The sequence below is a fragment of the Cryptomeria japonica genome, chromosome 8 (assembly GCF_030272615.1).
Source record: "Cryptomeria japonica chromosome 8, Sugi_1.0, whole genome shotgun sequence".
NCBI lineage: Eukaryota > Viridiplantae > Streptophyta > Pinopsida > Cupressales > Cupressaceae > Cryptomeria > Cryptomeria japonica.
This window is the reverse complement of record NC_081412.1, coordinates 26,892,825-26,920,508: the sequence shown is the minus strand read 5'-3', so window position 1 is coordinate 26,920,508 and position 27,684 is coordinate 26,892,825. Positions and strand designations below refer to the sequence as shown.

At 33.7% G+C, this 27,684-nt stretch overlaps 1 protein-coding gene across 1 annotated transcript; it reads left to right on the top strand.

The window, feature by feature from the left end:
• The first annotated feature begins 16,030 nt into the window (after positions 1 to 16,030).
• LOC131078525 (replication protein A 70 kDa DNA-binding subunit C-like) lies at positions 16,031 to 16,825 on the top strand. Its single transcript, XM_058016246.2, has one exon. It carries the CDS (start codon positions 16,031 to 16,033, stop codon positions 16,823 to 16,825), a length of 795 nt encoding a protein of 264 aa, XP_057872229.1.
• Positions 16,826 to 27,684: the final 10,859 nt, after the last annotated feature.

The window sequence follows — 27,684 nt, the reverse complement described above, 5'->3', positions numbered from 1 at the left end:
AGTTAGTGACCCAGATTCCAGGTAAAACCCTTATCTTCACCATCCTCCTCACCCAAACAATTCATCCTAGCATCTATAGAACTAGAACCTGGTTCAACCCTATTTCTCTCCTTTTTGGCCTTCATCTTAACAATCCCATCAAGAGACTACTTTGCTTGATATGAGACATCTGCAAGGCATAGTTTTCAAGTCTCATATTTATTTCCTCATTGGTTTGACAAATGCCATTTGAAATGATAAATTCCACCATTGATATCATTTAGACAACCATTGCATTTAACCCTTGTCCTACTAGCAATTGGTGTGCAATATGTCCACACAAAGTCTTTCAGATGTGGCATTGTGATCAAGAATCAAATATGCAAAAACATTTTAATTTTGTAGTTATGTTTTGATAAGTGATGCTCGCAATTTAGTGACTTCTAAGAATCATCAAGAAGTGGTTAGTGACTTTATGGCCAATTTTAATGCCTGCATTACAAATTACAACTGCACATTCGCCTATTGGTCAAACGTTTAAAGAAAATGTTTCTAGATTTTATTATCAATGATATATATTTCCTTGTTTCAAAGTTATAGCTATCTTGCAACAAACCATCTTGCAACAACAAGCAACCTTGAGTTTCAAAAATACACATTTGATTTGTCATTATAAGCTAAAGGCTTAAAGTTTGAGGAATGACATAAGATGAGTTGTTCAGTAAGGTAGGTATTTCATTTTCTTATTTTCAGATTTTTTGAAAATCATTCAAAAAAAACTAGTCAAAGATGTAGTATGGTTGTGATGTTTGTACATAAATATTTTAAAAGGAAGCTACAATACGCTAGGATAAATGCAAAACAATATCAGGGTATGTTAAAATATAGATTATCTTGAGTGAAATTGGAACAACAAAAAAGAAAATAGGTGCTAAAGTGGAAAATTATAGCAGACATTCAAATGATGAGTTTCTACATCTTGCTGAAGTAGGGTTAGAATGGGAGCACATTATATAGACACTATGTATGCTTTTCCTTTAGATATAAACTACGCATTTCCATTGGTGATGGAAACTATGATGTAACAAGTCTGTAGGTCTGTATGCTAGGTTTGATAGTGGTGTCTAAATGTAATGCCAACTGGTTTAGGTGTTGAATTTTAGCTTGTTAAGTTGGTGGTTTTTCTAAAGTAACAACCAGTGAAGTATGCAAATTTTCCGTCTTCCTCATATTATTGTTAGAAATTTTTACTCACACAAAAGAATATGAATTATTAATCTATTTTTTCAGACTATTCATACAAATCCTTATCTAGCAAACTTGAGATATTCAGACAAGTTCAAACCTTTACTGGACATGTATGAGGAAGCATTTATTACTGGTTTTGTTGGGTGATGTTTCAAAGATTAGTAAACACAGGCTAGAACTCAGACTTAATTATTTTAAATATATATAACATTGGTAGAACTATTGATAAACATAATTTGTAAATGATTAATGTTGCTATGATTTTACTAACCAATCTACGCTATATTTAATGGAAAAATATGCTACCTAATCTACATTTAGAAAAACAAATGTTTAGAGGCTCTTCTTCAATGCAATAGAAAAGATAACATACTTGGTATTAGCAAATATGTGGCTCTGGAGGTCTCACCAAATTCAAAGAACTTCCTTCGTCATACTTCCCAAATTCGTAGAGCTCTGTCCACTCATTGCGCCTTCTTGAATCCCTTTCATACAATTTTTGGTTGTTTCTCACTATATAGGCATTTCGTAGGGTTTTTTCAACAGTTCGTGGTTTTCTTTTGGGTTTTAGTGTCCATTTTATGTTTTTTAATTTTTTAATTTTATTCGATTGATTGGATGATTTAATTATGATTTAAATGTTGATTAAATCATTGACCTTAAAAACACAATTTTTTTTCAAAAATTGGGGAAAAAATCTACGACCTAAGCGATTTCTGATTAATTAGGTATAATCGCTATTTTTTGTAGACTATTTCTTCTATGGTCATAAGTATGTCAATAGTGAGAAAAACTAATGGAACTATTAAGAATGATGTTGAAGAAGAGGAAGTAGTGTCTACAAGAGAGAGAAATTAAACATGAAAATTGTGAGGAAGAAATCCCTCCTATATTTCTACATGCATTGAATGTGATAAGCACTTGAAGTATTTGCATCTTAATGGGATACAAAAAAGTGACTAAATGAATGATTATGGCTATAGTGCATTTGCACTATTGAAAAGTAGAAATAACATGATAAAGCTATAGCTTGAAAAATACTAAAAGGAAGCAAGGTAGCAAAAAAAAATTCCTATATTGATCCAATGAGGAAAGTTGTGCAAAAATTCCTTTTCAATCCATTCAACAACTACATAATGAAGATGGATTATAATAAATTTAAACATGTAAAATAGAAATTGAAGAACATAGTACAACGCATAAATGAGGAAAAAACTTTTGATAAAAAAACAGACTCCAAAACACAATCAAATGCATTAACAATAACCAAATGCTAAAATATAATTTTATAACTATAAACCCTTGTAATAGTTATATAAACCTTTAAAATAATGGCTAGGCCTAAGCTTGCATTGTATTAAACCCTAAACCCTTAAGCCTACATTATGTTTTTAAGTTGACCCGGTATTATAGTCAAATATATTTTAAGTCATAACTTGATGTGTTGAGTCTCGTCACAAACCAACCCCATTCTCCTAGTAATCATCTAGTCCCATCATTTTATTTTTTCCTAAGTCTAGGTCTAATATTCCTAAAGAAAGATCAACGATCATCACGCTATCATGGGATTGAGATCTATCAAATCCATTAGAGATGCATTGATGCATGATTATTTTGCATATCATAGTGGGACTAGATCTGATCAAGTGAGGGAGACAATAATGTTTCTAGCTTCTCATTGGATTGTGGGAGGGTGATGTTAGAGTTGTTAGTTATGAATGCACTCCATGATAATACACTACACTAACATGTGGGTTGTGGCTAAACTGGCTCCAAAAATTCATGATTTCTACATAACACGAAGGTTAGTCGAAAATCATAGATCTTGGTCATGCTTGGCAGAACTAGCTGCATCTTTCATTTTCTAGAAATGTGTATAACATGAAGGCTAGTGAGCCATTTTTGAGCCAGATTAGCCACATCCTAACATGTGGAGGTGGGTCCAATGTTGATTCTGGTCTTTTCTTTTTTGCCAATTTTCTTACAATAAATATATGAATAGGACTATTTTGATGAGAATTATTAATTGCAATTATAATTTTTGAGTAATTCTAGTTCTCTATAATAAAATTTGAAGAAATATGGTTTCTATTATGAACAACTGTAAGTGAAAAATTAAAATATTTCTCTTTCAATTTGTTTTAATTTTTTGTTTATTATCTTGTAATTGTCAATATAATAAGAACTAAGCTTATAGTTGGAGTGAATTGCTAGTAGCTTGTATTTTTTGAAAAACCATAACCCGAATAGAAACCCTAAGCTATGAATATGGCTAGCACATCCAGAACCAAAAGGGGGCTTGAAGAATATTTATTTATCCAATGTCCAAGGTTTGCAAAAAATACCGAGTCTCTCTAGCAATAAGGGAAGTGATGAATTTTTTTTTTTATGCACAAGGAGGAGTTAGAGATGCAATTGTGCTAGCCCCAAGATGGTCCTTATTTGAGCAATTTTTTCAAAAAATGGTTGTCAAGATTTCCTCTAAGGAATGGATTGGTCTTGGACATGGGTAACATTGTAGTGCCAAATATCTTTGTGGATGCAGATTTTTTTTGAGTAGTAGTAAAGGGATATGATTCTTAGTCTAAGAGGGTTATTGTTGCAAATAGAGCCCCAATCATTGTCTTCACCAAATCTTACATTGTTGAGGTGTTTGACCTTAGTAGAGCTACAAACAAGACCATAATTTTTGGTGCCTTCAGAACTAAGTATGAGACTCATAAGAGTGCTTATAGGTAATTGAAAATTTTCAAACATAGAATCAAGGGTACATATGGAAAGGGAGTGTGAGTTATGACCTTGGAGAAGGGGCCTCTCAATATTGATTCTTTTGAAGATTGCTTCATTAAGACACATCATTCACTAGGTAAAATTGGAGGTAAAGATGTAGAACAAAAGATACTAGTTCACCTAATGTTCATGGAAGCATACACTCAAAATGACATGGTGAATGTGGAATTTGACTTTGCCTCCTTTCTAGAAAACAGGATGCATAGACAAATGGTTGTTATTTAGGCCAATAGCGTAGAGTTTGACATTTTTATATTTTATAATTTAATTAAAATTTATATAAGATACATAGTATTATATGCCACAATCTAATTAAAATAGATTTTTTAAGGGAAAAAATATTTTATTTTCAAAGAAATCTAACTAATTACGTACACATTGAAGATATTTCTAGATAGTCATAGCTATCAAAATAGATCATAAAGAATAACCCATTGGGGATTCTTCCAATACCACTCAATATGATAAATATTAACACTAAAACCACCATTCATACTAGCCTCCCCCTAACTAACACAAATATTTGGAGAGCATCGTAACTTTTAGAGTTAGTACATAATAATTTGGTTGGTCTAATCTATTTTTTAGTAGATAACAATATATTTTGACTTTAATAAATAATTTTTTTTTGGGCAAAATGCTAGGCATATACTATTAATATAATGAGATTTACATATAAGAAAAGAAGATAGACTAAAAGAAAGAATAAGTGAAGAAAAAAAGGGGTAGAATTTAGCTCAACCTAGGCTTAAGAGAGAGTCACACTAGAAATTTCTATGAAAACTTTCAGAAACTAAACCCATAACGGAAACCACGAGGGTTTCACTATCTGGGAAATATTATATCACGTGTATTCATATTGGGGGCTTTAATATTCCAAATAATGAGCTTAATATATTACCTATTTGGTGAAATGATGCAGGAGCATCACCGGTTCATAGCACTCTTGCATCAACCAAAAATATTTCCTCTCTATTTTGCTTTCTGTGTGTCTCGAATTTGGCTCATCGGAACCTATGGAGTTGGATTTTTCTTGAAGACTTGATCATCTTCCTTATTTCCAAACCATGGAGCATTTGGATCTTTTTCCAGCAAGTTATCACTAACGGTTTTCGAGATAGTTTTGTATTACCGGTTGCCTGGACCTATTTGCGTTGGTGATCTATCAGATCTCTTCTATAGCTTGCGAAGCCTTGAGTGTTGGGTCTGATGTTCCTTATCATCTGGCCGACCTTTCCCTGTTATCTACACTTCATCCTTTGGATTTTTCGGAGGAATTTATTTTGCGGAGGCAAACCTTGTTGGTTATGCATGTTAGGTCTTGTTCTTTGGGTTTTGATCCCTTTTTGGGCTGATCGGGTCCCCTTGGATCGTATAAATCATTGTAATAGAGCATTAGAATGAAATCAATGAAGTTAGAATGAGCATATAAGATATATCTTAATATTTGAGGTTCCGGTTATGTCTTATTTATATTTTGAGCATGTTTTAGCGGGGCCGTGAGCCGGTTTTTGTAACCCGGTTCTAATCGGTTGGTTGTAATCAGTTTTCATGATATAATTCAATTTATTTTATATTTCCTCCATCATGCCCCTATGTTTCCGTTGTTTTTACTCTTGCCGACCAGTCTAGACTGATCTCATTGAGGTCCCTCCTAGCCGGTGACTGCTTCATGAAAATAGGGGGTTTTTTAATTCAAGCTATGAAAAAATGCAATATTTGGTGAAAATAGCAGGGTTTTAATTCAGGTAGTATATTGGTTGGGGTGACAAGAAAGGATTTTAGGGCAATATTATTTGAAAATAGGGGGATTCTTTAGCATGCCATGAACTCACATGCTATAACCCAGGTTCACTAAGTGAAGCTTGTTGGCATCGAGGTTGTCATTGATGCCAACATGTATGTGTGCATGGCTAAGTTGATGAAGTTGTAGAGAGACATACTAGATACTAGATAACCACTGGATGGAGATGTAGAGATATTTAGTCATCACGTTATCAAAGTATAGAGATGCAACATTATGTGTACCTCAGAGGAAGATGAAGATGCAACAATGCCATATGATGATCTTGAGGGAAGGGTCAAGGTTCCTTAGATCAGATAACTCAAAAAGGGAAGGTGAGCAAATGGTATGGTCTCAGGTTGATAAAGATGCAAGATGTGTCCCATAGGAAGATCAAATTAGCTGATACGGTGTTTCATCAAGCGATTTAAGGACCAAGGCAATGGTGCTATGATGTCATGGGGCAAACATGATTTTCTAAGAGCATAAGTGTTGCTGCAAAATTATATAACAAGACACATCATATAACACACCATGCTATATACACAAGGAGATATAGGAGGAATGTATGAAGTGTGTCATTGGGACATGAAAATGGACAAGGAGGACATAGGAAATTGAGTTGGAAATGTATTGGGCGAGCTGGTCTGACACAAAAAAAGTATGGCTGAAATTACAAATAACATGCAAGTTGTCGCTATCTACAAAGTTGTAGCAGATAATTGAGTTGTCAATAAAATGATAGGTTAGTCGTGTTGGCCTATTTGGATGTCAACAACATTATGGTTATGTAGCCCTCGCTATCCCGCAACATGAATAGTTGAAGATAAGTGACTACGCGGGGTAACACTACATTGTGGCAGACAAAGTCAATAACACGACGGGTTAGTTGCCCCGCCATCTTGAAACAAGAAACATTTAAGGAAAAACACTCGGTGGGCTAATTGCTAAAGTGTTCAATGGAGATGTCAATAACACATAGGTTATGCTGCTCATCTTATGCCGCGACATGATATTCGCTATTAGATAAACTTGCGGGATAACACTTAAATGAAGAAAAAAGTGAACCTCGTTATCCTGCAACATGTTATTCACTGTTAGATAACCCTGCGGGATAACACTGAAGAAAAGCACATGGTGTTCTCCTTATCCCGCAACATGTTGGTCAAGAGTTGAATGCCTTGCGAGATAACACAAAAGTGACACTATTTGCTATCCCGTGTTGTTGGAAAGGTCATGTGATAGTCGCATGGGGTGACTTAATTTTGATGAAAAAGCGGTCCCTCTTATCCCACAGTGTCAAAAGTGACCAACAAAAGTCACTCAAGATAAGAAATTGAAGGGAAGATTGCATATTTCCTTATCTCGCACAAGTTAAGAGTCACACAAAATATCACGTGAAGAAAATAAAAGAAAAGGTATCCCATTATCCTGTGTGATCAAGCAGGTAGGTGAAGAAGCTTGTGGGATAAGGAAAGACTGAGATTGTCAGCAATTCACTATCCCGTGACAACAAAATTTTAGGTCGATATAACCAATTGAGAGACTTTTAATGACATGGATGCCTACCGATAGACTTGATAGCCCACGTGGATGTTGACCGGGTTTGAACAAGTGACTTGGATGCTGAATGAGATGATTTTAGCCACATAGATGGTTGACCATAAGAATTTTGATGACATATTGGTAGCCTGATAGACATAGAGGTCGATGTGGCAGGTTGACTACAATTGACCAATGTCGACTATGTAGTCTAGACGTCCAATACGAATATTTTTATATGTCTACATGTTGATAGAAAAAATAGGCCATGTGGTTGGTGACAAACTTTGACCAAATGATTTTAACTTTGAATGAGGAGTCTTTGATGACTCAGTGCATGTCGATAAACATAGAGTTTTACGTGGTTGTTGACCGACCTTGACCAAGTGGTTTGGAAGTCGAGCATGATGACATATTGATTCCAAGTGGCCGAAATGGAATTAGATTTTAAAAAGTTGATGAATGCATATTTGGTGCACATAAATGAGGTGGTTGTCGATCCAATCAGAGCAGGTCGACAAAGGATGTAAATGGCATTGATGGAAACCAGGCCAACAGACTGGTGTGCGGCTTGAGATGATCAACATAGAAGGAGATCCCATCTCATCGGACAAATGAAGATTACTAAAGATAGTAATCAGTTGATTGATAAGAATGAAGGAACATTTAGTAATGATCTAGTTGGAGAGAGAGTTGTTGATATTTTTGAGGCTTGAGGAAATCTACCAGGCTGAAGATTACCAAGTATAGTAATCTAATATCGGAAGTATGATTTGAATGTAGATGGTTTCAAAAGAGAAGGTATTTAATATGAGTAGTTAACTATCTGAGTAATATGTATAGAGAATCTCATTGATATGTAGACATGATCTCTCAGAGGTCTAGGAGATTAGATTGAGAATCCATTTTTGAAGGGAAATCCTGCAGGTACACAAATGACAAAGTATAGTGTATAGGTGAAGAGATTTGATAGCTGCAGATGACGAAGCCGAGTTGGAAAAAGAAAAGCTAAGGGATGTCGATCAAAAGAGTGGAGTGCATTAAGTAAGTGGTTGTTGAAGGTGAGAGTAGAAGCTCTATAAAAATAAAGATTACAAAATATAAAGAGTAGAGGATTGCAAAGATGCAGCTCACACAAGTGTCAATAACATGATGCAAGTGCATGAATAACACTGCACAAGAGACTACATGTAGAATTTTCTGATGTGTGGAGGAGACTAAAAGAAACTGAGAGTTAGAGTAGGGAGAAGACAGTGAAGAGCTTGATGAACAGAGGAGAGTGACATAGACCAATGATTAGAAGTGTGAAGAGTTGAGGTAGATAACACAGTGAGTTATACACACTGTGAGAGATAGAGAAAGAGGATTGAGCCAAGCAGAAAATGGAGAGTTGTTTGCAGAGAAGAGAAGAGGACAAAGGGAAGAAGATAGAGAATAAAGAGCTGAGATTGAAGCCTAAGAAGAGAGAGTAGAAAAGAGTCAGGTCAATCTCAAGAGAAGGATATTTGTGAGTTGCAAAAGTTCATTTGCAAAAAGGTACTCAAACTATATTTAATATTTGTTCTTTGTAAATATCTGAGTGTTTGCTTAGAGCAGGGGTAAGTGCTCTTTTGGGTTGGTGCCCATAAAATGCTAGAGGTTGGTGCTCCTTTGGGTTGATGCACCTAAACTTCAGGGTTTGGTTCTACTTGGGTTGGTGCCCTAAACTTTGTAATCAGATTTATTTGTAAGGTTGGATTGGAGCAGTAGACTCCAACAACATTTCTCACCGAGGTTTTTTCCCACAATGGGTTTTCCCGTATATCTTGTGTTATGGGTTTGCCTCTTATGTGTGTGTGTTGATTAGTTTAATATCTTTGCTCATAGCTTATTGATTTATGAGATTCGAGTTTAAATCATTTTGATTAGTTAATGTTTTTTATTACCACTGATTCACCCCCCCTCTCAGTGGTCCATGGCGTTCCTTCAAAGCCCCTGTGACAGATACCTTGTTTTATAACCAAAACTAAAAGAAAACTTGTATTCTTTGAAGATGATTCATTCTTAAATACCTTGTTAAAATCCAAACCTTGACTCACCTTATCAAATAACTAGGTGAAAATTGAACTATAAGTCAAAACCTAGTTTTAGGACTTGAGCCAAAATTTGACAAACCATTATAGAATTGCATTGTCTTTTCTACAAAGGCTTTTGAGAAAATCAATTGCAAATCAAAATTTAATTAATAATTAATAATATTTCTAGGTAAACCTTTGTGTATTACTCAAATACAATCTAAAATTTTTAAGTCATATTTGGAATTCAAAGGATTTCTAGAGAAGCAATCAAGGAAATTTTGTTATTATTGTATGAATAGATAGTAAGGGAGAATATATCAGCATAAATTTGAGTAGTTTTGTGCTTCTAAATTGATTGAATTAAAATACATAATTCCCCACATTTCATAGTAGAATTAAGTTGTAGAATAAAAAATAAGTAATTGAAAGAGATGAATAATTGTATGATATACTCTAAATCTTTGGCACCATCTCATAGGGTGGAAGGCATCAACTATGAATTATATATTTAGAACTATATTGTTCATTAAGGTATGATTGGAAAATTCCCATCCAATCTTGGAACGATTGGAAACCATTAGTGAATCATCTTAGTGGGTTCAACTCCTCTTCATGGGCCTACCTTTTTATAAAAAAACTATGAGGCTATGGATCCATATAGAAATATTTATATATTTATTTAGTATGCAAATTGTGTCAAGGGCTACAGGCTTATTCATCCCATCACTCATGAGGTTTTCATTCTAAGGAGCATTTGAGGATATTCCTATCACTTCTCCATCATCACTTTGGACATACTATGACACAATGATAGTTATTTAGAGAATTTTTATCAACTTGGTTATGATGAAAAATATTCTTCCTCAACTTTAAATGGCAATTATTTTGATGAGAATGTACATACTTCTACACCTAGACATCACATAGAGGACACTCCTCTAGATTTTCAAGGCTGCTTTGTGAGTTTCACGCCGTGCATGCTTTGAATTTGCAAGGTAAGTTCGATCGCTATTTTATTCGGCTCCTTTGTGAGCTTCATGGCTTGAATGGTTTCTGCTTTTGTGTGGTTGCAGGGTTGTTTCTTTGTTTATGCTCTTTAACTATTTGAATTTGTTGTTTGTTTGTTTATGTTTTTTGCGCTCTGTAATTTTTGCTTTGGAAATTTGTTAGGTTTTGTTCTTGTTGTCACTGTTTTACTGGTTAGGTTTTGTTCTCGTTGTCATTGTTTTACTGGGTTTCTTTGTGAGTTTGACAGCATGAATGGTTTCAATTTGAAGGTAAGGTTTCATTTTATTTAAATGTGTTTTCCTTTTGTAATGCATTTTGTTTATAGTCCGCTTATTTTCTCCTCCCGTTTGCTTGTAGGGTTGTTGCTTTCTCTCTGTTGTTTTAATTGTTTGTGGGGGTGGCTACTTCCAGTTTGCAAGCAATTTTTGACGGTGCTGTCTCAGTTTAGAGTCGTTGACTTAGGTTTTGTTTTGGTTGTGTCTGTTTTATTGGGTTCCTTTGTGAGCTTGATGGCTTGAATGATTTTTTGCTTCTGTGTGCTTGCAGGGTTGTTTATTTGTTTATGTTCTTTAACTGTTTAAATTTGCATGGTAAGTTCGTGTTTTATTTAGTCTCTTTATGGCCGCTTGGAACCCTAAAATCTAATTTGTTTTGTTGTTGTCGGCAATATTTCGGTCTACAAATTTCCTCATAAGGTTGCATATAGTTGTTGAGTAAGAAGGTAAGCTCTGGTTTTTTAATTTTTGTTTTTGTTTTGTAATGCATTTTTTTATAGTGTGCTTATTTTCTCCTCCCGTTTGCTTGCAGGGTTGCTACTTTAGTTATGTTATTTAACTATTTGTGGACATGATTACTTTGAGTCTGCAACGTCTTTGTTCACTTTGATAGGTATTTAGGTTTTGACCATTTTGTTGGCAATTAAATTCTAGTCTAAGTTAAAAGAATTTTAGTTTGGTTTTGGATTCTACAGATATTTTTATTGTTTGCACTAATGCCAACGTTCTTTATGGGCGCTTGCACCCCTAAAATGTAATTTCTTTTGTTTTTCTCAAGAATATTTTGCTATGAAAATTTCCATTATTAAGCCAATAGGCTTTTATTGGGCGAAAGCATCTGGAAAATTGCAAGACATTCCGGTGGCTGTCAGAATGTCTTGCTACCAGTGTTCTCCCTCCAGTGCACACGTCTTGATTGTCCACCCAACTTGCTAACATGTGCGTCTGTTGTGATCATCTCCGTCCGTGCACTCTTTTTCTGAAGCGACGCTGTCTTTAATGATTTCATCCTTGATGTTGTGCAGGAATGTCGACGTTCTTTATGTGTGCAAAAATTAATAGATTGTTAGAGTACTCATATATGTATATAAATCTATATATATATATATGTATGTATGTATATCGGTGAACTCACAAAGCTGGTTCCCACTTTTGCCAATGAAGGAAATTGGCGAAAGTGAAAAAAAAAATTTACGAGGGGTTCGAGCGAAGTGGGGGTGTTCGAACGGAATACCATTTAGGGTTCGAGCGAAGACCCCACTTCGCTCGAACCCCATCTTTCGAGCGAAGCACCTTTAATGCCCTTTTATGTCATTTTTCAATTATAGCGCGGGGGTTCGATCGAACCCCCCTTCATTTGAACCCCCCTAAAAATAGGGGGTTCGCTCGAACCCCCCTTCGTTCGAACCCCTTTTTTAAAACTTCTCTGAAAATTTCTACATTTCTTTGCAGATTTTTGGCCTTGAAACCTCTAGTTGAAGGCTCAAATGGAATGGTCTTGACAACCCAAAATGTAGTATTATAGTCCTCGAAGCAAGCTTTCCAATGAATATAATTTTATTACATATTGAGTTTATTATGAACACGTTGTTTTAATTTTACCAAATATAGGTTTTTCATCGAACATGAACTTCTCTGTTCAACGCATTGGGAAAAATAGGAAACTAATTTTAAAAAAATCTGAAAAATATATAAGCCCTGGGTATTTATGTCTTCTTTCTAACAAAAAAAAAAAAATTGAATTTTGATATATATAGAATAAGTTATGTGTTCAAACGTAAACCTATGTCTGAATTATGACTAGTCGGACTTCAAAACTTAATAAAATGAAAAATATTGAACATATCACTATCAAACCAACTACAAGCCCTGGATATTGATGTTACAAACCAAAATTTGAAAGAATTGAGTTTTTATCATTTATAGAAAAAAAGTTATGAGTTTCGGGAGATACATCACTCTTAAAAAATGTAGTTTGTTGTAAAAAACTAGTTTTCGAGGGAGATGGAAAAATTAAAAAAAAATCATTCAAAAAAATTTGAAAAAAATATATACAGAATCTACATACAAAATTCTACAAATCACTAATTTACATCATCTTCAAATTTTTAATAGTTTAAAAGTTATAGTTGTCGGAAGTTGAAGATTATTTTAAAATTGTTCATCTCAGTGTCAAAAGTGGCAAAAAAGTGGGAACCATTATTGTGAGTTCACCCATATATACATGTACATGTATATATACATGTACATATATATACACATGATGTACATATATATAATAGTTTTTCTTAGAATACATTGTAGTGTAGATATATGTATATGTACATATATATATACATGTCTGTATATGCATGTATACATGTTTATAAATGTACACATGTACGCATATATGTGTGTGTGTGTGTGTGTGTGTGTGTGTGTGTGTGTGTGTGTGTGTGTGTGTGTGTGTGTTGGGTTTTATTAAATCTCCATTTTAATAACTATGTTCTAAAGTCTATAGGATTTATTGATACAAGTCTGCGTTCTTGTCTCAAAGTAGTCACCTCCACAAACAGTTAAATAACATAAACAAAGTATTTCTATAATTGTTTTCCTTAGAATACTTTGTAGTGCTGATATATGCATGTCTGTGTCGTAGTCTCAAAGCAGTCATGTCCACAAACAGTTAAATAACATAAACAGACTATATATATAATTCTTTTTGTTAGAATGCTTTGTAGTGCTGATATATGTATATGTACATACACATATGTACACATATATATACATGTATGTATAGTTATGGATACATGTATATAAATACATACATCTACACACATATATGTATGTATGTACATATAGACATGTCCGTATGTATATATACATAGGGTACTCGATCTTGTAGTCTGAAAGTAGTCACGCACACAAATAGTTATATAACATAAACAAAGTAGCAAGCCTGCAAGCATCAAGGAATTTTTACAGTGCCAACACTTATATATATATATATATATATATATATATATATATATATATATATATATATATATATATATATATATATATATATATATATATATATATATATATATATATATATATATGCATGTATGTATGTATATACAAATGTAATTATATATATACATGTCCATATATATACACATGATGTACATATATATATCAATTTATCTTAGTGAATAAAAGCCTTCATGTGCACACAACAGTAATCACATATATACCCTTGTAAATTAACACCACTACAACATGAACATTAGTAAATAGTAACCTTGCAGACTAAAATACTTACAACAACAAGAAAATAGTTACGTTGCAGTGAGAAGCTTACAAACCCCATCAAGTAAACACTCACAGCCAAACGAAAGCCTAACTTGACAACTAAATCGAATGTTACAAGAAAATTTACACAGTGAAATACTTACAACAACAACAAAAGACACTCCATTTTATTGTTTCAAACGTCCATAAGAAACTTAGAACCCTGCAAGTGCAACACGAAAAAAAAAACACAGTATACGTGCACAAATAGTTAAATGAACTGACAACCCTACAAGGACACAGAAGGAGAAAATAAGCGGACAATAAAAAAAATGCATTACAAAACAAAAAAGAATTTAAATAAAACCAAAGCTTATGTTGCAAATTGAAACCATTCATGCCATGAAGCTCACAAATAAACCCAATAAAACAGTCGAAACCGGAACAAAACCTAACTCCATGACTATATACAACCTCATCTGAAAATTTGCAGAGGGAAATATTGCCTACAACAACTAAACTGGAAGTACCCACGCCCACAAATAGTTAAACAACATACATATAACCAGAATTTAACTTGCAAATGCTAACCATTCACGCCTTGAAACTGATAGAGCACCATCAAAACAAAACAAGACAGAATATATATATAAATAGAATTTACCTTGCAAATGCTAACCATTCATGGCTTGAAACTGACACACCACCGTCAAATCTCAAACTCACACAGAAGCCCAGTAAAATAGTCACAACGAGAACAAAACTTTTATGCTCTTTTTTGTGACAATTCATCTCTCTTTTTCATACCATCCTTTTCATTACTACATGCATCATTTTTTCATAGAATAGTGCAAAAGGAAATGTATACTGTATAGATAACATAGCTTGATTACATAGTTTACTAATACAAGCTTTACATTAACAAGTAACAAAATATATAAGCTGCTTGCCATTCAAATTAAATCCTCTATATTCATATTATATTTTGTAGGCAAAAACCCAAGAGTATGCCCCTACCCCTTTTGCAATTCAATCTATCAATGCTGGGGATGACCTTCCTTCAGCATTGCTACAAGTTTTGTTATTTCAGAAAATGCAGAACAATATAGATGATACTGATAGACATAAATTATTGTTATCTGATGGCACATACATGCAGTTGGCAATCCTGCGTTCTAAATATGCTACTCTGATAGATTCAGACATTCTAAGAATAGGCACAATAGTCCAGTTATCAAGTTATACATGCCAATACATATGGAACACAAGGTAGGAAATCAACTATGGTTATTAATACAATATGTTTCATCTTTTTTTAATTTTGTTTATGTATAATCAACAGTAATTTAAAAAGAAGTCTTTTATTTTCACAGGACTATTGTAATACCTAGTCTGGAAGTGAAACAAATTCATTGTCTGTTCTTTGGTAAACCAGGATACCTGTTCAAAGAACAAGAACCAGAAATGATGTCTGAGGACAAACCATCAATATCTAAATGATCTCTTCAATTTCCCACTGAATTGCCATCCCCACAAACAACAACTTCTGAAAATATAAGCCCTATCAAGACTTTGAATGCATACCAAAATAAATGGATGATCAAAGGGAGAGTTACTCATAAACGACCTATTAAGGCATATAGCATGGCCACAAAAAATGGCCATGTGTTTAGCTTTGACATTGTTGATTGTGAAGGTTCTGAAATTAGAATTACATGTATTGATGAGATAGCTAAGTTACACTCTAACCGTGTGGACATAGGTTCACATTATCTTATATCAAAGGGATCTATTAAGGAGGCAAATGCAAGGTACAATAAACTAAACAGTCATTTAGAAATAACCTTGTCTGATGCATCCATACTGAAACACTGCACCAATGAAGAACAAGCAGATCAACAAGGTCCTCCTTTCACGCCCATTAATGAATTATTTCATCTAACAAATAACACGTTGGTTGAAATATTGGCCTTGTTCTATATGTTGGAGATATCATTCCAATACAAAGGAAAGATGGCAGTCAAACACACAAACATGTTGTGAAAATTAGTGATCTATCTAATTCAACAATTGACATCAACTCATGGGGTCCAATGGAAGAACAAAAAGGCCTGGAATTGAAAAATATGTTGAGCAATGATAGTGTGATTATCCTTGCTTTACGTAATTATCGTGTTGGCTATTTCAATGGGAAGCTTATAAACATAACAACTGCAACCACATTACATATCAACCCAACATTTCCAGAAGCAGAGCTTCTAACGTTAAGAGGAAAGGACCCTTTGCTTGTTGTACTCTTTGTTGCAGAAACTATCCACATAGATGGTAAATATAGTAGAATGACTATTTCTTCAATCTGTGAGCAGATGAGCATCAAACTAGAAACAATCCAGACAACTTTGCTAGCCATTTTGCGCTTTGTAAACGTAACTGACCAAAATTTCTATTACGCAGCCTGTCCACTAATAGTCAATGGAAGGCCTTGCAAGAAAAAATGTACACAGCAAGTTGATGATTCTTGGTTCTGCTCTAGATGTCAAATGACTATGCAAGACTGTAATTATAGTTATCTCTTGCCACTAAAGTTACAAGATGCCACGAGTACTCTATGGGCCACTGCATTTGATGAGGGTAGCATTCACTTGCTACACAAAACTGCAAAACAGCTTTGTGCACTACAAAATGATGTGACAACAACAAAGACAACTTCCTCAGTGATTAAGAGACTACTGTCATGTCACTATTCATTCACACTGCTGGTTTCCAATGAGGCATATAATTCAGAAACAAAGATGAAGGTGACAGTCAATAAAGTTGCTCATGTTGACTTCAAAGCTGAGTGTCATGCACTACTTGTAGAAACTGGCCGACTAAGTACACAGGCTTAGAATTATAATGCATCTTTTCTGATTATTAAACTTTCAGTTTACAATACAATTATACTATTAGGTAACTTACATATTTAATAGTTTTACATAAACAAACAATTACGTTTTATGAACACAAGGCTGTTTCTATAAATATCTATATGTACATTTCTTACATCTACCTCTTATCTCTTTGAAAGTTTTTCCTCCTAACATAAGTTATTTCCACTCATACTCATTACTTTTAAATGTGCTAAACTCTATGTTGATTCTAGAAAATTTATACATATATGCATGTATATCATTTTTTTCCTCGTCTAATATCTATTTATATAACTATACAACACCAAAATTATTCATACTTAATTCTGCAGATATACAACTATACATATATATATATACATAACTATATATAAGTATTCATAGTTATAGTCTTTTTTGAAATACACATATGTAGTTATATATGTGCATATGTTCAATTACAAAACTTTCAATTTTTAAATGATATGTATATATACATGGGTATAAGTATACATACATCTGTATATATCAGAAATTATTATATTTGTGCATACCTTTATTAGAATGATGCTTTCAAAAACAACAAACAACTAAGAACAACATATATATATATATATATATATATATATATATATATATATATATATATATATATATATATAGTCTTAGTTTTTTTGATATATATACATATGTACATATATACATACATGTATATGTATCAGAAATAACTATATCTATGCATACCTATATTACAGTGGTACTTTTGAAAAACCAAGTTGCTAACAACAACAAGTGTATGCAGAACAACACTACAAAGGCAATTTATGACTTTCCAGAACCCATACATTTCAAGTAAAGTCATTTACAAGTATATAAATATGTGTACATATAAGTTGACTGAACGAGAGCAACAAAACAACACAATAGATCACTAGACATAGAAATAAACACAACAAAACTACTTTACATACAGAACAAATCCTCTAAAATCACATTACCATAGATGCAACAATTTTCAATTCTCATACATTCTTGATACATTGTTCAAAGTTAACTACCTTCAATCACGAAAATTCTCACATCCTTGTGCTCTCTTTAAAATATTAGATATCTATCCAGCCTTGCCCTCAAGAAATTGATGCAATCAAATTTAAGAGAAGCTAGACCAATAAAAATTACTATGCAAAGAACAGAGCCGATATCTCCAAGAAATGACAACTGAGACGTCATGCACTACAAAGACCTTGCGATAAATCAAGAAAGTTATTAGAAACAGAAAAGAATGATCTTGAGCAAATTAATCTCAATCAAACATCTTCTACTGCTCCTGAACTTGCTGTCAAGACTGCTTCATTTCAAAATATGTTGTCTAATTTTCGCAAAAAAATTGATATGTTGGAGGTCACAGGCCCATGTTCTATTTGCAAAGAAATGTATGTGGGCATGACTATTAAAAAAGTCAATCATGTACTTATGTGCATGAGATGTTATGGTGAAAAAGGCATGCACCGCTTCTCATTATCAAAAAATATGGACCCAGGTGAGCAACCTTCTATTTTAAAGTGTCTCTCTCAAGTAGAAGAAATGCTCATATCAAGAATTGCTCCTGTTTTACAACTAACACATGCCAGGGGAGGGAAATACAAATATTCTGGCCATACAATAAACTTCCCATAAGATATTTCTGAATTTGCAATAACATTACCTTGCCATATTAAGCAATTATAAATTCTAATTGTCCGTAGAACCAATTTGCAAGGATTAACTTATGACTGTTACGTGAATAGATTTCACGTCCTGAATGCATTGGCCTACAAAATGAAACATGATCAATACTACAAGGATGTAGTCATTAATCCAGATGTAGTGCATCTATTGCCAGAGCAAACTACTGACATTACAGAGCTACTGCATTTAGTCCATTCCTTGGAAGAAGATGTTGTTCAAGATACTTCCAGTCTGGAGAATATTAACAGTGAAGAACAAATCAGGGAGAATAGTTCCTCATTTATCCCACAACTACCATCATCAATACTAGAACTTGATGCAATAAAAAACATCCTCCATCTAGATAATAGCAACAACAATGTTGTTCCTTGGCCACAAATTAGCTCATCACCTATCAATGAGTACAATACCGAGGGCCTCCTTTCCATGGCATTCCCAACACTATTCCCTTCTGGAATAGCTTTACCACTACAACAAAGAACAAGGCAATTACATTTACATGAATATGCTTTGCACCTGATCAAATAATCTGATCAAAGATTTGGGCAACATGTTCACTTTAGATATTATATCTACACTCTTATGATGAGACATCGATCCCAACAATCAACTGCTGTCTTCATTAAGACTAATCTACAAGATAGTCTTCCACACAATCTTCATGGTCTAAAGGAACACTTACAAAAGACACCGTCAAGTGAATTACCAAATCATATCATGCGATATGCAGCCTCATTGCATGGTACACGAGCATTTTGGAGCAACTCCCGACGTGACCTTACATCAATGATAGAACAGTTAGGTGCACCTAAACTATTCTTCACCTTAAGTTCAGTTGATACAAAATGGCAAGACTTGCATAGGTTATTACAAAAAACAAAGTCACTTGCTATTCCCAACACTAGAAGACAATTTACTGAAAATTTAGTTAGTAATCCCCACATTACAGCTTTATACTTACACTTAAGATTTCAAATCTTTCATGATGTAGTGATTGTCAAAGAACTAAAAAGCATTGACCATTGGCACAGATATGAATGGCAACACCGAGGATCTACACATATACATTTTCTTTGGTTGGGAGAAGCACCAAATGTTGACAAACTTGACTGGTCAGATCATGCAAGTATCCAATCAGTTAAAAACTTATTCGACCAGTGCACCACAGCATGGAACCCACATCCTGAAGATGCTCGCTTGAACATGCAATATATGCCTGCAATTTGAGATCCATGTCTTGCAGATACAGAAATCATATCCAAGTCGGATCCTTGCACTAATTATACTAAGTTACTGAATGTTGTTCAACGACATACAAAGTGTTCAGAGTATACCTGCTTGAGGAAAAAAAAACTCAACCCTTCAATGCCGCTACAAAGCTGCATGGGCTGAACAACCCAAATCCTCATTGATGTTAGACCACAACAATAACCCATCATACAAACCAGCAAGGAATGACGATAGCCTGAATGTACACAACCCAACAATGCTCGCCATATGGACGGCTAATGTTGACTGTCAGCCTGTCTACTCCAAAAAAATAGTTCTAGAATATATCTCAAAGTACGCATCCAAAACTGAACAAAAGTCAGAAAGTTATATTGATATCTTGAAACGTATAGTTGAATCAACAAATTCAAATGATACAATTCTCTTAGCATACCAAAGGCTCTTCATGGGAATTATTGCTGATAGGGACATTAGCGCACAAGAAACTTGTCACATGCTGCTTAAACTCCCATTGATATCTTGCACATGCCAATTTGTAACACTCAATGTTGGTCAAAAAATATTTCAATGCATAGCTATTTATAATGAAGAATCTCAAACCTCAATATCCTACTTCTCAAACTACATGAAACGACCATTAGAATTAGCAAACCTAACTCTGCTTCATTCAACCCAGCTATATACATACTCTGACCAGCGTAAATCATGTAAATGGATGAAAAGAAAGGTACCTGCAATTGTAAATGTCTACCCACAACACAAATCTTTACCTTTAGAAGAGGACAACAGTTTTAAAAGTTTCTGTTTGAGTGAATTGCTTCTTTACAAACCATTTCAAATCATTCCTCTACATATAGGGAACTCAACTACAGAAATTATTATAAATTTGAAAGATCTTCAAAGCACAGCTTACATCCGGTGGCATGTAAATGGTTTTGAAGAACACATTACCATAAAAAATGGTGAAGAGCTACAACTAGAAGATATACGTCAATCAACTCATGAAGTTTTGTACGAATGGGAATTCTTGTCACAAATGGGAGCATCAAACAACTTTGATGTTGTTGCTCTTCAAATGCTTGGCGAACGTGATTTTGATCTTCAAATATTTGATTCATATGTATATATACATATGTACATATATACATACATGTATATGTATCGGAAATAACTATATCTATGCATACCTATATTACAATGGTACTTTTGAAAAACCAAATTGCTAACAGCAACAAGTGTATGTAGAACAACACTAAAAAGTTAATTTATGAATTTCCAGAACCTATACATTTCAAGTAAAGTCATTTACAAGTATATAAATATGTGTACATATAAGTTGACTGAACGAGAGCAACAAAACAACACAACAGATCACTAGACATACAAATAAACACAACAAAACTACTTTACATACAAAACAAATCCTCTAAAATCACATTATCATAGATGCAGCAATTTTCAATTCTCATACATTCTTGATACATAGTTCAAAGTTAACTACCTTCAATCATGAAAATTCTGACATCCCTGTGCTCTCTTTAAAATATTAGATATCTATCTGCAACTCAACACCATTGCAAACAGACTGGAAATCCCTGCAGTCACGGTCTACCTATTCTTTGAGACATGATGAGAATAATTACTTCAGCGAACAGAAGGATTTGCTTGAAACAAATGCAGCTTCAAGTGCACACAACATAAAAATGTTAACACAATTGCACTCACCGATTGCACATGCAACAACGATCATTGCACATCAAACAGATAAGCAGGCAGACCAAGAAGAACAACTAGCATTTGAAATTCTTCTTTCTATAGATCAAGAAATTATGCTTATTGCAAACATATGGATAGAAGTTGGCCTTGTAAATGGTGCTTTGGGTCAAATCAAACAAATTGTCTACAATGCAGCTTCCAAATCACCTAATTTGCCAAAATATGTTGTTGTTCTTTTCGAACATTATATTGGGCCTTCATGGGATCCACAAAATGCAAAACATGTCCCAATTCCACCAATCACTAGAGGAAACCGGACACAAATTCCACTAGCAATGACTTGGGGAATTACTATTCACAAATCACAGGGACTAACATTAGAGTTTGCCACAGTTGACATCGGCAAAATAGAGAAACAAGGCCTAACATTCACAGGACTGCCAAGAGTAAAAGCAATTGAACACCTACGTATACAACCAGCCTTCACCTACAAAAGGTACTCTCAATTGAAAGGTGCAGCATGAACAGTACTACGAAAGACAGAGGGAGCCCGCTTGCTGCAGCTATCGCACAACACTAAAAAAACATACCTACAAAACAAACAACATCAGGTATACAAATCACATGTTCATTACGTTTTCATGTATTGTACATCTTCTATTCAATGTATCACCACAAAACAATATTTCAACTTTTCAGGATCAACAACACAATTGATCTCTGTGGAACTGAACAACCCTTTTACACACTACAAAAGGCAGAGGAAACCCACTTGCTACAGCTTTTGCACAACACAAAAACAAACATACCTACAGAACGAGCACAATCAGGTATACAAATCACATCTTCATTATGTTTTCATGTATTGTATATCTTGTATTCAATGAATCAACTATTTTCTAACTTTCAACATTTTTTTCCCCTCCTATTTGCCCAACAATTATTTCACATACATTCTTGTTTATCACAGCTTCTAATACACTTTCACTCTACAAGGTCAAAAACAACAACATCCAATACACGCAGCTCATTAATTTGAAGGTATGTAATATTCTTCAGTCTGTTGTTTAACTATTTGTGGAGGTGGCTACTTCTAGTTTGCAAGGAATTTTTTACGGTACTTTGTTAGTTTCAAGCCATGGATGATTTCAATTTGCAAGGTAAATTCTGGTTATATGTATATTCTTTCTCGTTTTGTAATGCATTTTTCTGCAAATAGCTTTCGTTTTATTTAAATTTAGTTTTGTTTTGTAATGCATTTTTTATATGCTTGCAGGGTTGTGGCTTTGTTTATGTTGTCTAACTGTTTGTGGGCATGGCTACTTTCTGCTTAGGTTTTGTTCTCATTGTGACTATTTAACTGGGCTTCTTTGTGACTTTGAGATTCGACGGTGATCTGTCAGTTTCAAGCCGTTAATGGTTAGCATTTGCAAGGTAAATTCTGGTTATATGTATATTCTGTCTTGTTTTGTAATGCATTTTTTTGGAAATAGCTTTCGTTTTATTTAAAATTATTTTTGTTTTGTAATGCATTTTTTTTATATGCTTATTTTCTCCTCCAGTGTGCTTGCAGGGTAATAATTCAACATTAACTACCTTCTCTGTTTAACAACCCTTCACACTTTCAAGTTCTCTTCACTGAACAAATCAACTTTCCATAAAGAACAACAGGGAAATATTTTCAGATTACAAAATAGTCTTAGGTAGATAACTATATCATAACCAATTGCAAAAATTAACTTGCTTTCACTTCTTAAACCAAATTTGATTATTATTTTCATTGACTTATCTGCAGAAAACCTCTTTCACAACAACAAATACTGACATGAATCATTCAGGAGATTCCAATTCTGCAATTACATCTCCATAAGGTATTATATTACTAAAAAATACTAACTTTCAAATTTTCAAGCTTTTCAAAGTATTTAACTTCACCAAACTTACATGTTGCCCAAATCTAACTTATACAAATGAAACAATGGTGCAGGTCTTTCAACATATACATCACATCCAATTCAACAAAAGACTATATAACATGCTGCTCTTACCAGCATGAGGGATGGAGGGTGGATAACAACAATAATTTGGGTCCAACAAAAACAATTGGTTGGGAATAATATAGCTTACAAAAAAAATTGTAAAACAATATTCATGATATTTTCTTCAAGTACATCATGCTGCATACACTAGCATGGGGGATGGTGGGTGGAAAATATTCAACTTTGGGAACAACCATTGGTTGGGTTATGTACACAGAAAATGTCTTACTGTACAATTAACTCTTTTACTTTAATTAAATTTTGTTATTTAGTTATACAATACAATATACTTCTTAATATCACAACTATATCACATCTACTAACATATTACCTTAACAATCAGACCTATCGGCCTCCTGTTGCAGGCACTTCCCTGCAACTGCTAGTCTAGAATGTGTGTTAACACTTGATAAACAACAAAACTCTCATCATTTATTGAAAGGAGTGGCTATCTTTCAATCTTTGAGTGAAGAAATTTGAACATAAAAATTCTCTTTCCCATCAAATTTAAGAAATCTAGAAAAAAACATGACAGCTATTCAAATAAGACCGTGGATAATGACGGTTGAAGCATTAGTTTTAGGGTACGAGACGAATGATGTAATAAATTTGAATATCTTGTTTAGTCTAATAAATTGGTTCGATCCTGCTGCGGCTTTCTTTGACCATCTTAATTTCTCTGAAACACCTCGTTTGTTTTGAAACTTTCACAACTTCCCTACAAAGAGTAAGCTTTCCTTGGCCTCCAGTCAAGAGAAACATAAGTGTAAATTTCTGTTTCAGGTATGAAAGCACAACGTCGTGCTTTCACATAAGTCTGGGTCTTTGCTGGAGCCAAAAATACGTAAAATGTTTAGTAAGACACGGCAGTTTGACGATGACTTACGTTTCTAGACAACCGGAATGTTCTCCCTCCCCAAAAAAGATTAAATTCTCTAATTTGTATTGCCGACAAATTTTCTCGATCTCGAAAATCTCTGTCTTCTGGATAAAGCAAAAAACACTAGTCCTAAAACAGAAAAGTAAGCGTTTTTGTTCAAATTCCTTACTAAATCTAGCGAATTTTGAATAGACTGTCCATGTCAGATGCCTGAATTCTTTTTACATCAATCCATAAATACACATGAAACAGTTTACTGCAAAAAATTCAGTTTGTAATGGCGATGACACATTTGAAGAGAGAGAGAATGATGAATCCTTACAACCCAAACATGTAATTTTTATTAATATTGAATTTGTTCCCATAAAAAGCAAATCATGGATTTTCACGTTACATCCCTATCAAAGCCAAGTGGAAATGTTATGTGGCATCATCATCTTTGGGATTGTCAAAATTTAAGAAAGATAAGCGTGGTTTTAATTATAGATTTTATTCAACTCACTTTAAATATGTCACCATCATCCAATCTTGTGACCAATTGTTGGGGCATCTTTTATTATGTATTTGGTGGCACTTTGAAATGACCAAATTTTGACCTTTGCACACATAATAGATCCTAAAATGTGCATCACTACTATTTAGAAGCTAGAACAATAGCTATAAGCAGTTAGGTCGCATACAAAAAAAACCAAAAAAATGATCAAAATCTATTGTATCGTTTAGGATCTGTGGGTGAGCGAAGCTAGCTGTAACTACTATTAATACACTTCCCCTAGTTTTTGCATGGAAGATCAATTTAAACTTGTATATGAATATCACTTGATTGTGAAATACAATGAATGAGATATTTATGCAAGTGTAAGGTTTTTTCATAGCATCTAGGAAAAAAGATTATTAAGAAAAAGAAGAAGAGAAATCATTTACAAAAAATAAATTAAAAAAAAAGGCGGAGAGATTGCCATTATTATGGAATAAAAATTTGATTTCAGATTTAGTGGAGAAATAGTGAGCATTGAGGAGTGAAGCAATCACCCTTGAAATTTAAATTGATCTCATTATACCACTGCAATTCTATTATAGTTTTTTAAAAGAAGACCACTATCTATCCATGGGACTATTAAATGGACAATACTAATCAAATATGCCTTATGTTTTAGACAAATACAATTTGACTACGAGTTGTTGGAGTCAAAGAGAATAATGGACTACAACCTCTTATTGGGTCTTCATTTCTTGGGCCCTCAATATCCTACAATATTTTCAGTTAGGAAGTCTGTGTTAGAGGGTGCTATTGATTTTATGGCAAGCCCTAATTGTAATCAATTTGTTTTCTCTATGAACAAGCTAGTATATAATATGTATTTAAATAAGAAATCATTCAACTAAGCTATTGCCTATAATGCAATGTACTGATTTGGGATCAAGGATATCTATAGAAATTTTGTAATTTTATAAAACATCATTGAAGTAAAGAATACAAAATGTGAAGCTAAATATATGATAAGAAAAACATGATTGAATGGTCCTTTGTTTTTTTTGATTGTGAAACAAGTTGAACCAACTCAATAGTTTAAGCCAATCTATAGGAAGTGATGCCAAAGGATGTCCCAATTGGCCTTGTGATTTGTGGTGATTGTGATGGTCTAATCAAGTCAAACAAGGATTCTCTAAATCCTTAATAAGTGCAGCTTGAAGTAGAAATCATTAAATATTGTTAGAATAACATGCTTTAGAAAATAGTTTTGATTCTATGAAGGTAGGTGATGAGTAACATGCACCGACAAAAATGAATCGATGGCTGTAGAGAGTACAATTGCCTTTCTTTATCTCTTGATGACTGTGGACCGTTGATGAACAAAGTGAGCTCCTCAATCTCATATAGGTAACACCTTCGGTATAAAAAATGTTTTTATTTATAGATCAATGTATTATAAATGAAAATCACATATTGTGTATTGATGAGTGAGAATCCCATCAATGTATTGATAGAAAAGTATTATTGTTATATGCAAATTTTCTCTCTATCCTTTTCTCTTTTTCACCTTTTCTAATCTTTTCTATCTCTTTCTCCATCTCTCTTCCTTTCCTCTCTATTTCAATTGTTACTACTTATCAATTTGGCATTAGTTTTATGTTCAAAGTTATTCTATATACTCTAGTCGGTTACTACTATCGAAATATTCAGTCGGTATGCACAGTCTAGTCGGTTATAGAAGAAAGTAGTCTTAGAGTGTAGTATACACCGAGCTGTCTACTGAGTATCATTCCTTGTCTACCGAGCAGCAGAGTTGATATACACCAAGTGAAACGTGTTACCAGATTCATTGCACCTGGACATCCATATGAAAATGTGTTACAAGATCGAGGCACATAGAACCGTTATCACATTGGAAATTGCACTTAAAGATTGTGTATGATTTTGAGGTCATCTAACAAATGAAATATTTTGCATGATTATTCATTCGATAAAATATATTTGTAAGATTGAAGCAATGAATGGATCACTGACATAAGAGATCTATTTATACAACATGGATTAAGATCAGATATATACATGTAGCATGACAGAAAGGAAGATATAGAAATATAAAAAGAAAGACATGTGAAAGTACTAAGTGTTATGACTGTTACAGAGACACAGAGGTCACCGAGAAGGATTTCAGAGAACAGTAAAAGAATAGAGTAAACATAAGGGTTTACCGAGTTACTATATGGGTTGTCGAGGTATGCTATAAGCAAGGTAATCTTATTCTGAGCACATAGAATCTGCTATAACATTCCAGATGTAAAGTTGCAGATATTTGTAATGATTTTATTGTAATATTTTGAAGTTGTAAGAGAAACGTTTTATAGGGTAAAAGACTCTAATCAAGTCTATAAATTGTAAAGCCTCTAACCAGGTGCAACATTTAGATTAAGTGTTGGAAAATCCTTTAGCAAGGTAGATCTTGGAAAAGGGTTTAACTGCCTAAAGTGAAAGATATTATCAATGGAAGGCTATAAACAATCTCGGAGGATTGTGTATCTGCAAGAAGAGATGGATCATGCTAATCAAGTGATTGCAGACATGCAAAGGCAAATGCAAAAATCTCTAAAAGTGAGAAGAAGATTATCTGATGATTTGCAGGACTCTCAAGAGTTAGTGGAACAAATTGAGAAATCATCTGAAAATAGTATATTTGAATAGACCGAAGAAATGATTGGAGTATTGAAAGAAAAGAACAAAGCATTGGCTGATCAACTAAAAGCAATGAAAAGAGAACATG

Excerpts from the sequence above, each read along its gene's own strand:
- LOC131078525 (XM_058016246.2), top strand. The coding sequence starts at position 16,031 with ATGGAAGAACAAAAAGGCCTGGAATTGAAAAATATGTTGAGCAATGAT.